Genomic DNA, 13,441 nt, shown 5'->3' with positions numbered 1-13,441 from the left:
AAGAGAGAAGGGCAGACGCCTGGCCTGCCTAGTTGGCTCCAAGTAGACTTCCGGTTTGTCAGTTCAGGATAGGTGTGTTTTGTTTTGTTTTTGTCCACACTCCCTCCCTCATTGTGTAATTCTTCACCCCTTTTCCCAAATCACTGCCCACACCTCAGAGACAGTGATGTGTCTATGGTGTTTGTGGATTGGGAGACATGACAGAGCAATAATGAGAACCATGTCCCTCAGTCCTGAGCAGAGGGATCCCAGAAAATCTTGGAATCATCCACCTTGTCTACACCTCTATGTCCTTGGAACAGTTCACTAGACTCCAGTGATCATCAGGAATGAAGATGAGACTCCCAGAGCCCCGCCCCCGCTACCTTTTCCACTTCTGGAACTAGGTATGGTAGCCTAAGGCCCTCAGGCTCCCTTATCCACCGGTCATCGGCCTCCCTGGCACCCCCCAACCAAATCGGGAAGCCCTTCTCTTGTTGAAGGTTCAGGAATCGTTGCTAAGAGATTCCCTCCTCCCCCTCCCCACCAAAGATGAATGGGGAAAATGCATCCTTCATTTTTTAAATGTCCAAAAAAAATGTCAAGGAGTGGGATGGAAAGGTGTCGTGGAAATGGATTAACATAATGACTCCAAACTGTACTAATGTTTCACAGCTTTTTTTATTTGCAATAAGACCAAGATAAGTTATTGAAGCATTTTTTTTAGTATTGTTTTACATTCCATTCATAAATGACCTAACTTGTAACTCAGTATACAGCACATTTAAAGATATAGTTTGAACACGTATTCAGGAAAGCTACAATTATGATAACTTACATGCCTTCATTACCAGGAATGCCTTAATATATCTTCTAATTATTTCAACAATACTCTATTCCAAAAGCACACGAAAAAAACCCAGTACAAGTTTACACATATTTTGTTGTTGTTGTTGTTACTTCTATCACCATTTTGAAATTGTAAATGTCAAGGTGTTGTTTGCTGGCATTTCATTGTCATCTGTTTCCTGGTTAATAACGATGGACCTGACACAATATTAAACTAGCAATATTTCAGCTTAAATACTATGGAGAAAGAATTACTGTACTTTTCTGTATTTTTCTAAAGCATTTTACAAAGTACATGACGATCAGACACAAGTGATAGGTGGTGACAAGACTGTCTCATGGGTGGGGTGGGGGACCCTCCCTTCTCTAAACTAAGGTGAGCTGATCAAACAGACCCCCTCCTAGCTAGGTCCCCCACTCCACACACACACACACACACACACACACACACACACACACACTCACACACACACACAGGTCAAGGGACCTGCAATCCACTAGCATTTGTCACTCAGGATTTATGACTTTCAGGGAATTTTCTCTCCCATTTAAGTTACTAAGCCTATGCAAACCATGATTAATGGTAGAACATATGGGCCAGTATTTTTAGCCTCTTCTATTCTCTGCTACACATACTGTAGGTTGGTGTGCGTGTATATACACATACCTATGCAAATAGTAATTATTTATTCAACACACATATGTGTATACATTCTTCTCTTGACTTTACACGATTAACAAGCTGCAGATAAACCACCAAGAGCACGAACAGACAAGAGCAAGTCCAGAGAGACCAACTAGGACAGGGGTGGGGTGGGGCTGTCACTTACCTGCAAGAAAACACGTAGATTTATTAAGCAGTTCAGAAATCATTTGGCATAAAGGCATTTGAAAGCAAGGGCAGGGGCCATATCTCCTAATTGTTTAATGGAATAATGATACTAAATAATACCGTTGTTTTTTTTTTTTTTTAAAGAGTTTGGTCCTTGTCATTTCTGGCGAAAGCAAGAAAAGTCTACCTGATTAGAGCAGGTTAGCAATTAGACCTAGAGGTGCTGTTGATTAGTGCTGAAGTAATAGGAGGTAATTACTACTTATTTGAAATCTGGGCCTTGCTTACAACATCTGAATTTTTTTCTTAAAAAAAAAAAAAAGGAACCTGATTCCTTTTGCAGCTGACATGTGGCCTGATTGTACCTGTTGGCTCTGTGTGTGTGTGTGTGTGTGTGTGTGTGTGTGTGTGTGTGTACATGTGCCAGTCCTAGGGATTGAACTCAGGGCCTGGGTGCTGTCTCTGAGCTCTTTTGCTCAAAGCTGGTGCTCTACCACTTCAGGCACAGCGTCGCTTGCATCTTTTTTGGTAGTTAATTGCAAATAAATGTCTCACAGACTTTCGTGCCCAGGTTGGCTTTGAACTGTGATCCTCAGATCTCTGCCTCCTAATTAGCTAGGATGACAAGTATGAGCCACCAAATCACCTAACTCCATTCAATTTCTAAGAAATTGGATGCCAGGAAATTTGTACCCACCACAGGACATAAATGGTGTCACAGGAGATGATGTTAATAAACTACACTGGCCTGGATAGTTTGCATTTTACCAGGAGTATATCTGTTCTACCAACACTCTCTTGTCTCAATCCTCTCCTCTTTCCTCCCAATCTTTTTTAAAATCACTTTTTTTATTATCTTTACCTAGTTGTACGAAGGAGTTGAGTTGTCTTTTCACAAAGCAGTTTATGAGTACAGTGAATCTTGATCAATGTCACCCCTTCAACATTCTCACCCACCCCTTCTCTCCCCACCCTTGCCCTCACTCCTCTGGATTTTGTAGGATATACATTGGATTATTGCCTGCATCCTCCCCTCTTCTCCTCTTCATTGGTCTACCAATTTCCCCCTGACCCCATTCCATCCATCCCTTTGGAGTATCTTTTCCTATTGCTTTATTTTGCTTAACTTTAATTTTGCCTTTCTAAGAAATGACACTGTTTGAGAGCTCCCTTCCATCTACCATAGTTCAGTTAATCCATTTGTATACCTTCCACAATCTTAACTCACTACCAGTACAAAGAAAGAATTTTTAAATGTACATTTTTGTTTTTTGTTTTTTGCCAGTCCTGAGGCTTGAGCTCAGGACCTAGGCACTGTCCCTGGCTTCTTTTTGCTCAAGGCTAGCACTCTACCTCTTGAGCCACAGCACCACTTCCGGCTTTTTCTGTTTATATGGTACTGAGGAATTGAACCCAGGGCTTTGTGCATGCAAGGCAAGCACTCTACTGCTAAGCTATATTCCCAGCCCTCTTAAGTGCATGTTTTGAACCTAAGAGTTTAGTTGCTCTTTTCTCCCTCCCCATCTTTTATTTTGGGTATTAGGTTTCATGCAATCCAAAAAGAATATGGACACAGCTACCAAAATGAAAGCTACCAGACTCTTCTGCTTTGGAAACACGGTTGGTTCAGATAATAGTGTTTAGAGAAGAAAAAGAGAAAGAAAGTAAGAAAGAAAGAAAGAAAGAAAGAAAGAAAGAAAGAAAGAAAGAAAGAAAGAAAGAATGTGGAGGAAGAGAAGGAAGGGGGAGGGAGAAAGGAGGAACAAAAAAGAAAAGGAGAGAGAGAGAAAGAAGGAAAGAAAAGCCAGAAAATGAAAGGAACATAAACAAGGCTAAATGTCACCAGTGTTTGCCGATTTACAGACACCGTCCATTTGTTTGTTCCGAAATGAAGAGTGGACCATTTGGCAAATACAGTGGCATTCATACAACAGTTCTGTCATCCTGTGGTGCAAATGACATCACATCTGTGCCATTGCTGCTTAATTGAAAAAGATGAAAGAGGAGAAGGAAGAGGAAGAGAAGGAGAAAGGGGAGAAAGAAAAAAGGAATGAAGGAAGGAGACGCAGAGGACAAAAAGGAGGAGGAGAAAAGATTTTGGGAGGGCTTGCTAATCTAAGGGGCTATAACAGGCTCATGCTTGTCATCCTAGCTATTCAGGAAGCTGAGATCTAAGGATTGAGGTTCGAAGTCAGCCTGGGCAGGAAAGTCAGTGAGATTCCTATCTCCAATCAGAAAAAGCCAGAGTGGTTCTGTGGCTCAAGTGGTAGAGCACTAGCCTTGAGCAAAATGAACCTCAGGGTCAGTGCCCAGGCCCTAAGTTCAAGCCCCAGGACCAGTATAAAAACAGGGGGATGGGTGAGTTATGGCTTTTTCAAATGTGGTGTCCACAGCATGCTCTGGAAGGAGGGCAGGACAGCCCACCCGAGGTGATGGCTTCTAGAAGAGATCAGGAAGGATGTCACCTGGGCTTTGTCCCAAGAGTTAAAGAGAAAAATCTCCAGCTGTGAAGCAGCTGGCAGGGCAGGGCAGGCAGATGGGATGGTGATTTGCAGATATTATGAGGTTCCTCCCTTGGACTTCCTGACTGGCCTAATGGCCTGGGCTACCAGGCTGGACTATCTGCCTGTGGACTGAGCTTGTGTCAGGAAACATGCAAGAGCATGTAGGACTTTGCCTAGAGGAAGGGAGGGAAGGAGGAAGGGAGGGAAAGAGGGAAGACATGATTGCTAACTTGGCTTTGAATATTTCCCCTGAATAATTGCCCCCTTCTGAGTTGGCTGAGTTTAGAATGGGCTCCTCCACTCTTGGCAGACTGAGATTCTATGGTTCTCTACCCTTGCTGTAATCCTGGCTATTCCAGAGGCTGAGATCTGAGAACCATGGTCCAACACCAGCCCAGATAGACACATCTATCAGACTTATCTCCAACTAACCACCACAAAGTTATAAGTAGAGCTGTGGCTCAAGTGGTAGAGTTGCCATCTTGAGTGAAAAAGCTAAGAGACTGCACCCAGACCCCTGAATTCAAGCTAAGTACACACACACACACACACACACACACACACACACACACACACACACAGAAAAATGGGTCAGCAGGTTCTCCCATGGCAGGGGGCATCCTTGCAATGAGGTGAATATAGGGGGACTCTATCTGGAACCTGGAAGTCAAGGATTTGAAGTTGGCTGGGCATTGGTGACTCCTGCCTGTGATCCTTGCTATTTTGGATACTGAGATCTGAGGATCATGGTTCAAAGCCAGCCCAGGCAGGAAGCTCCCTGATATTCTCATCTCCAATAAACTACTCAGAAAAAGCTGGAGGTTGCACTGTGGTTCAAGTGGTAAAGCACCAGTCTTGGCAAAAAGAAGCTCAAGGACAGAGACTAGGCCTTGAGTTTGAGCTCTAGGACCAGCTTTCTCTCTCTCTCTCTCTCTCTCTCTCTCTCTCTTTCTTTCTCTCTCTTCCTCTCTCTGTCTCACACACACACACACACACACACACACACACACACACACACACACGAAGTTGAAACTTTTTAGAGGAGAGTTATCATGTAACCAGACCCAACCTCTTTACTCTAACAATAACTGTGTCCTCCAGCATCATCTCAAGGGGCTCAGCCTGCCTCAAAGTCATCTTTAACATTTTCTCCCACATATTAAACATATCCCTCTCAGTAGAAAGATCTTCTGAGAATTGCTGTGTAACACAGCACTCCGTGACCAACTGGCAAGGGTAGACTTTTCATTGGCTCTCCCTTCTACACTCTGATCAGAAAGGCCCCATCTATACATGATCAGGGTACAGGGTTAGGACATCAAGCCTATGAGCCCAGAGAGTGGAAGACCAGGGTTTAAGCTTAAGATGCAATATTGCAATACTAAAGCAAGAACTTGGAGGTGTGATCTGTAACCCGGGAACATTCAGAGATGAAGAATAAGTCATACCCTTCCTCTCAAAGGCTAAGACAGGGGCTGCTGAGTTCTGTAGAGTCTTCATGGTGAAGCAGTTCCCCTGATGTGCCTACCAATGCTTTTTGCCCCCACCCCCCACCCCCGTATGAATCTAGTCCTTTCTTAAACAAAGGGACACAGCTCTTCCGGTAAGCTTGCTTCAAGGGCTCCTACATGGTGATTTGGTGCTACTAATTGTACAAAGCCAGGCTCCAGAATTTGCCCAGGCTGGGTGCCAGTGGCTCACACCTAGCTGCTCAGAAGGATTTGAGGATCATGCTTTGAAACCAGCCTGGACAGAGAATTCCATGAGACTTATCTCCAATGAACCACAAACACCTAGAAGTGGAACTGTGGCTCCAGTGGCAGAACACTAGCTGTGAACACAAAAGCTAAGGAACAGTGCTCATGCCCTGAGAGTTCAAGCCCCAGAACCAGCAAAAAATAAGAATAAAATTAATCTATCCTGATGGGGAATACAGATTTGGCAAATCCCAGCTTGATCAGGAAAGACAAGCAAGCTATCAACTTGGTAGACCATTTTGAAAACCCATACCTACTTCAACTGGAGCACCAATTTTTTAAAAAAGGATTTGAATGTTAGGAATATTTTATGCTTTGGACCAATATTATTTTTACCCTTGTCAAGTGAAGCCAAAGCAGGTAGGGAGAGTATATATAACTTACATCTGTGAGGCTATACTTCTTGTAATGTTAAAGATATAGTGAACTTGACTGAGCATAAAACCCCAAAACATTCATAACTTATTGAACTGAAGTTTTTCCTCTGAGATATGAACTCTTAGCAAGGGGACTCTACTGGGCTCTTTTGGAGTCCTGGTAGAGCACCATAACCAGGGACGACATGGAGAGATTGTAGTTCATCTGGGTCAGATATGGCTGCAGGAGGGTGAGAGTTGGGCAGGATCCCCCTGGAGAGCAGAGGGCCATGTCAACACTTTAGGCCAAAAATAGGGGAAGAGATGGCTTTCCTCCCTCCCTCCTTCCTTTCCTTCCTTCCTTCCTTCCTTCCTTCCTTCCTTCCTTCCTTCCTTCCTTCCTTCCTTCCTCCCTCCCTCCCTCCCTCCCTCTCTTCCTTCCTTTCTTCCTCCCTTCCTTCTTGCCTTCCTTCCCTCCTCCCCTTCACAGACGAATTAAACTCTCAGAAATCCCCTCGGAAAAGAAAGATGGAAATGTGCTGTTGTCATTTGTTACTTGGGGCTGGCATTGAAGAACCCCATACACTGAGCTCTTTAGAAAGTGCTTCCCAACTATAGCAGAAGACTATGTAAAACTTGGGGGTAAATAAAATGCAGATCCCCATGCTCCCTAGAAACAGGCGCCTTGTAGTTGGAAGTTGTTTTATGATCTTTTGGCTGGAGAAGCAGCCCAGGGGAAGCCTTTGAGTCTGGCCGGCCTACATAGGGGTGTTCTTCCTCCTTTGAAATGTCAGGCCACAATTTATATTCCAGACTTTGTCACCCACAGGGATGGGAGGGAGACTGGGCAGTTTTTGTATATACCACAGGAACAGCAGGAGTGTGTGATCAGATGCGAATGGAGGAGAGGATGAGAAGTATTCAAGAGCATACTCCTCAGAAATAAAAATTCATCAGCCAGGTCCCAGTGGCTTATGCCTGTGATCCCAGCTACTCAGGAGGCTGAGATCTTAAGATCAAAGTTCAAAGCCATCTCAGGCAAGAAAGTCTATGAGACTTATCTACAATGAACTGCCAGGAAACCAGAAGTAGAGCTGTGGTTCAAAGTAGTAGAATGCTAGTCTTGAGCAAAAGAAGCTCAGGGACAGCACACACGCCCTGAGTTCAAGCCCCAGGACTGGTACAAACTGGTGCTCGGGGACACTAACTGGTCAGGCTTCCACAAGGCAAGCAAGCAGCCTCTCTTTGGCCTTGAGAAGAAGACAGGGAAAGTAATCGAGATAATATGAGCTCATTTTAATAGTAATGAGCTTATGGGCCTGTCAGGGTTTGATCACTTCTGATGCATTGATTTCTGGCAGGAGCTGGGGCCCTCCTACATAGGCAGTAGAAAGAACTAAAAATAGACCTAAAAAATATCCCCACACAACGCAAAAGAAACTACCTCCCCCTAGTCACAAAGTTAAGACAATCATGAAAGAAAAAGAAGGAGAAAATTTAAATGTTGGTCCTTCTGAAGAAAAAGGGAAAATATTGTACTGACATAATACCCTTTTCTTCCCCTGTTAAATATTGCTTTTAACAGCTTCAAAAGTAATGAACTGTACGTGGCTAAAAATAGAAGTAGGGTACTGGGTAATAGAGGCCTTGTGAACCATTCAGCAGAGGGACTGTCAATATTTTTTTTGAGCTGTCAAAAATCCATTTAGTGATTTTTGACAATTCAAAAAAAATTTCTGACTACTTGATCCAGTTCTTAGCAAATTAGAGAAAGAAAGAGGAAAGAAACATATCAATTTAAATTATAAATCCAGAGTCTAGCTTCCTAAATCCAGCTCTGTGTTAAAAGAAGCTTCAAGAGGCTAAGATTCAGAAATTGTCTCCTATTTCTATACACCCTCCATTCTTCCCTTCCCTCCTTTTTTCTCTTCTTCCTTTATTCCTTCTTTCCTTCCTTCTCTCTTCCTTCTTCCCTCTTTCCTTTCCCTCCCTCCCTCCCTTCCTCCCTTCCTTCCTTCTTCCCTTCCTTCCACCTTTCTTACTTTCTTCCTTTTGTCTTTCCTTCCTTCCCAATCTCTCTTCTTTCCTGTCATAGATGAAGTCAAATCTCAGAAATCTATTCCTAAAAAAAAAGAAAAAAAGAAATCTATTCCTAAATTAAAGATGGAACAGCACCATGATCATTTGTTGCCCAAACAAGCATCAGGAGTATTTGGGGTCCCCTTTCCAAGGCCCTCATATAGTGAACTGTTCTTGGGAGTCCGGCTTTCAAATGGGAACGTAGGGGCCATGAGAATGGCTTTGACCCTCTCTGGCCATTCATCCCAACATCCATTTAATCCAATTCTAGGCTTCACATTGAGGATGATGTGTGAAAATCTGGAATTACTAGGGTGGAGTAGGGGGTGGGGGGGCGTATTCTCTGAGGAGATAAAGACTTTCTAGTAATTTACTACAAGATGGACAGGCATAGATCCAAGACACCTAGGGGCTCCACAACACTGCTCATCAGAGATTTCACAATGTACATTTCAGGTTAGACCAAGAGACAAGACAGACAGACAGACAGACAGACAGTGACAGTGACAGAAGGCAACAGTAGAAGGCCAAAGTCAGGGTAACTGTCATTTGGTATATCTAAATATGAGTCACAAACACCCACAAACTATCTCCTATTTGGAGAGAGGGGCTGTTCTATTTTCTACACTGTGATTTCATGTGATAATGATTTTTTGCAACCTCTGTAAGTCAACCCAGGTGACGTTAAGGAAGCGGATTTAGCTTAACAAGCCAGTAAGTTCTCCTTAGGCATTGTGTGCATATGGAAATGTCCACATGTCACTTTTGTTTGTTTTTAAAAAGGTTTGTTATGATTATTAATATTAATATTTCCTTCCTCAATGTTATGGATGAAAACCAGGAGCAGTTCATACTGAGACCCATCCTGCCTGAGCATAGGCATTTGGAAAGCATTCTAATACAGATTAGACCACCGAAGTATGCATTTTCAAACTTCTATGTTGAAACCCACTTTTCTGATTGTCTAACATTGCATAATACAACATTGCGATATGTAGGTGTTCTTTTTTTTTCCTTCAATTTTTTTCTTTTAGGTTCAATTTAAAATTTGCTAATGAGTACATCTACCTCATATTATATATATTTATATTTTTAAATACACCATTCAGCTCTGATGTGTTGGGAAATGAACTGAAGGAAGAGGAATCTAAAACTTACCACACAAGTCTGGCCTCTTGATATATCCAGAATTTGCTGTGTTGCCTGCCAGCCCATTAAAGGCGGCTAAGCCATCAGAACTGAAGGTCCTGAGGACTGAGAGCATGTTCACAGGCTTCTCCGGCTTTGCCAGTCCTGCGGTGGCATCCTGGCTTGTCTGGAGAGCGCCCTGGTTGAGCCACTGCTTCTCAGATGTTGGGGCTAATGGTGAGCCCAGGCCCTGGACCGGCTGAGGGACACCTGTGGGCATTAGGCTGTCCCCACTGTCACTGCTGCTGTCCTTGCCCAGGGCAGGCAGGGACTTGTTTGTGACTTCCGGTTCCGTTTCAATCTCCTCTTCTTTGAAAGAGTCCATATCCTCAGAGGAGGTAATGTCTGAGAGGTCATCCATACTGGTTTTATTCGTGGTTTCAGGGATCAAGATTGGGGCATCATCGTCGAGGTGAGATTTCCCATCAGGATTCTTACTAGAGCAGGAACCAGTGACCCCAGAGCCCACCATGCTGGGGTAAACGCCAAATTGTTTATAGAAGTCTGATGGGAAGTTAGTAAACGCAGGATCCACGTGGCTAGGCCAAGGGCCACTTTTCTGGTCTCCCAGGGTCTCTTTGGCCTGTCCGTGACTCAACTTCTCAGAAGCTGACTCTAGACAGCCCACCGTGCTAGAAAGACTCAGCTCTTTGTTGGATTGTACTGTAGCCATCTTGCTAGCTTCTCGGGTCTGTTCTTTGCAGTTGCCTGTCACCCCTGAGGTGGGTTCTTTGCGTTTTGCTTTGCCTAGGTGGTTAGCCTGAAGATGCAGAGCCATGAGCTCCATGGATGAAGTAGTAAAGGCACAAAACAAGCAGCCATGCCAGGCTATGCTGTCTTGAACCGTTACGGATGAGCCTGGGAGGGAAGCAGCATCTGGCCGCACAGATAAGTCCAAAGGCTCATACTGAGATTTCTCAGATTTCTTCTGGGAAGGCTTCCCGCTGCCTTTCTCCTCCCCACCTTCCACCGCATGCACTTTCATAGAAGAAGGGGCTTCTGATGAAGCTTTGTCCTTCATGTCTTTCTTCTTCAAGCTGCTGAGGACAAAGCTGTCCATGAATGCTTGCAGGGACCCCTGGAAGTTCACGCCGTTGCTCACAATGCTCTGATATGCTCTTCCAATCTCAGAGAAATGGGTACTTTTAGAAGGAAGGTCAGTACCTTTGAGGGTGTCTGAAGGGGTCTCTGAAGACATACTAGCAGCAGGCCCCAAGGAATCTCCAGAGGACAGCATCCCTGAGGTCCACTGCTGAGAGGCAGGTCCCCCTCTGAAGTCGATTCCGGGGAGCCCCTTGAAGGTCCCTCTCATGATGTCTGGCCTGATAAATAAAGAGGTTTTGTTGGACATCTCATCCCGGAGGTCTTGATTGGGAGGCTGCCCTGGGAGTGGTCCAGCTCCGTTCTGTCTCTCACGGTGATGTCGCTCTAAGTGGTATTTTAAGGATGCTGACTGGGTACCAGCGTAATCACAATGAGGACATTTATACGGTTTCTCACCTGTAAGATATCGGTGGAAGGAGAGAGAGAGGGAGGGAAAAAGTGTTTATCTCATTGTGGTATGCAGGCTAGAAGGATCCAAATGGGTTCTTTGAAACAAAGCAGCTAATAATTAGTTAGAGAACAACTGTTTTTATTTCCCTTTTTTTAATAGGAGAATAATTCGTACTCTTAAGCTTTTTTAATGATTTTGTTCCATTTGGGACTATTCAGGAATGACATACGATCTACACACAATTAGCTATCTTTTTCTTTATCTAACATGTGAAAACGGCTGTAGGTTTAAAAGCTATGATTATGAAAATTAAGCATAATAATTTCAACCAGAGTGATCATTAAAAGTAGAAGTTTCTGAAGACAAAGTACATAACCAATGGGTGGCTGCAATATTTGTGTGTGCATATATATATACATATATATATGCTCTAAAATTTGTTTAAATTATACACATGGAAACCATTTTTAAACCTAAAAATTTTTTATGGCACTGTTACGCAAGACTGAAATGAATGATTTAAGTCTCGCACTGCAGTAAATCATGGATATAATTAGCAAATGGCATACTGCACAAGTAATTTATCATTATTTGGAGGGCACCATTCCAGACGGGCTGAGATAGCTGGAGACTTACTGCATTGTTTCTAAATAAAGAACTATAAATACCGATTCTATAAAATATTAATATCATTACAGTGCGTGGCGATGGCGGCCTGTAAAGACGTATAAGTTAAGATAAAAAGCAGTCAATAAAACTTAAAAGAAAATGAGTAATAAAAAGAAAAGGCACAAAATATATTTCGTTTCTGTATTTGAAATTAACATTATCTACTGGTCTTTGTAGTGCTTTAAATTTGTACTAATGGGAAACCTAATTCTCCAGTACTAAAATGTGTAATTTACCTAGAATAAACGCTTACCCCGAGAATAAAAATAGCTTTAAAGAGTGTTTCAAAACATATAGGATGATTTTCAGGCATTAAAAATTTATTTAAATTCAACAATCCAACTTCTATTGTTCTTCTTGACAACGGAGAAGATGTGGTAATGAACCGCTGGAATCCACCAGCATGGTGGAGCTGAGGAGCAGGAACAACTGCACACCTATGGATTTCAACCTGTCCCCCAAGAGTTTGTCAGCAACCCTGGATTTTTTTTCCTTTTCTTTCTTTCTTTCTTCCTTTCTTTCTTTCTTTCTTTCTTTCTTTCTTTCTTTCTTTCTTTCTTTCTTTCTTTTTCTTTCTTTCTTTCTTTCTTCCTTCCTTCCTTCTTTCTTTCCTTTCTTCCTTCCTTTCTTTCTTTCTTCCTTCCTTCCTTCTTTCTTTCCTTTCTTTCTTTCTTCCTTCCTTTCTTTCTTTCTTTCTTTTCCTTTCTTTCTTTCTTTCTTCCTTCCTTCCTTCCTTCTTTCTTTCCTTTCTTTCTTCCTTCCTTTCTTTCTTTCTTTCTTCCTTCCTTCCTTCCTTCCTTCCTTCCTTCCTTCCTTCCTTCCTTCTTTCCTTTCTTTCTTCCTTCCTTTCTTTCTTTCTTTCTTCCTTCCTTCCTTCCTTCCTTCCTTCTTTCCTTTCTTTCTTCCTTTCTTTCTCTTTCTTTCTTTCTTTCTTTCTTTCTTTCTTTCTTTCTTTCTTTCTTTCTCTCTCTTTTCTTTCTCTCTTTCTTTCTTTTTTATTTGTGCTGGTCCTGGGGGTTATCACTGAGCTTTTGTGCTAGCATTTTACCTCTTGAGCTGCAGCTCCAGTTCCTGCTCTTTCCTAGTTCATTGGAGATGAGTCTCATGAACTTTCCTGCCTGGGCTGTCTTTGAGCTGCAATCCTCTGACCTCAGCCTCCTGAGTAGCTAGGATGACAAGCATGAACCACTGGTACCCATCTAATCTTGGGATCACTTCTGAATCTTACAAACCAAAGAGCTTTCTGGAAGAAATGCGAGTTGGATCACTTTCCTGTAGCTTATTCACGACCACCTTCTGCCACTAGCTCACAATTATTTTTCCCTTAGTCCCCACCTATCCTCTCTTCTTTTGTCCATAGACTTATCTAGAAAACAACAACAAATCACCCCTGAATGTTCTGAAGACCTTTCTCTGTGTCTGTTTCAGCGCTGTCTTTCCCCTGACCTCCACTCTCCAGTCACCAGCATTGACCCACTGGGGACTGTAAACAAGAGGACCCTGAGGAGTCCAGGATCTTATCTCTGGCTGACATCACCACAAGCTTAGAACCACTGGCCACCATATCCAACTGAAGTGTAGAGCTTCTCCCTCATGCTCCCATGGCAGATGAGACTTCTCTGGAAATGTCTTCAGAGATGTCCTGGTCTAGGCAGGGGACCCATGGGGAACTGCCTTATGTAAGCTTAAAGGGAAAGTTCCCATCATCTGTAGCCAGACACATCCTGGAAGTC

The 13,441-nt window shown here is 43.1% G+C and overlaps 1 protein-coding gene across 2 annotated transcripts in view; it reads right to left on the bottom strand.

The window, feature by feature from the left end:
* Znf536 (zinc finger protein 536) overlaps nucleotides 1-13,441 on the bottom strand; it is a 306,532-nt gene that overhangs the window by 130,740 nt on the left and 162,351 nt on the right. The window contains exon 4 of one of the 2 annotated variants that reach the window (XM_048329817.1): nucleotides 9,515-11,044. In XM_048329817.1, the coding sequence (XP_048185774.1) occupies nucleotides 9,515-11,044 (1,530 nt within the window). Of the gene's footprint in view, nucleotides 1-8,979; nucleotides 11,045-13,441 lie in introns of those variants that run through there. The other variant, XM_048329818.1, reaches the window with a different exon arrangement.

This window comes from Perognathus longimembris, chromosome 20, assembly GCF_023159225.1.
Source record: "Perognathus longimembris pacificus isolate PPM17 chromosome 20, ASM2315922v1, whole genome shotgun sequence".
NCBI lineage: Eukaryota > Metazoa > Chordata > Mammalia > Rodentia > Heteromyidae > Perognathus > Perognathus longimembris.
Note: the sequence above shows the minus strand (reverse complement) of the source record. Positions and strands in the feature narration are given on the sequence as shown.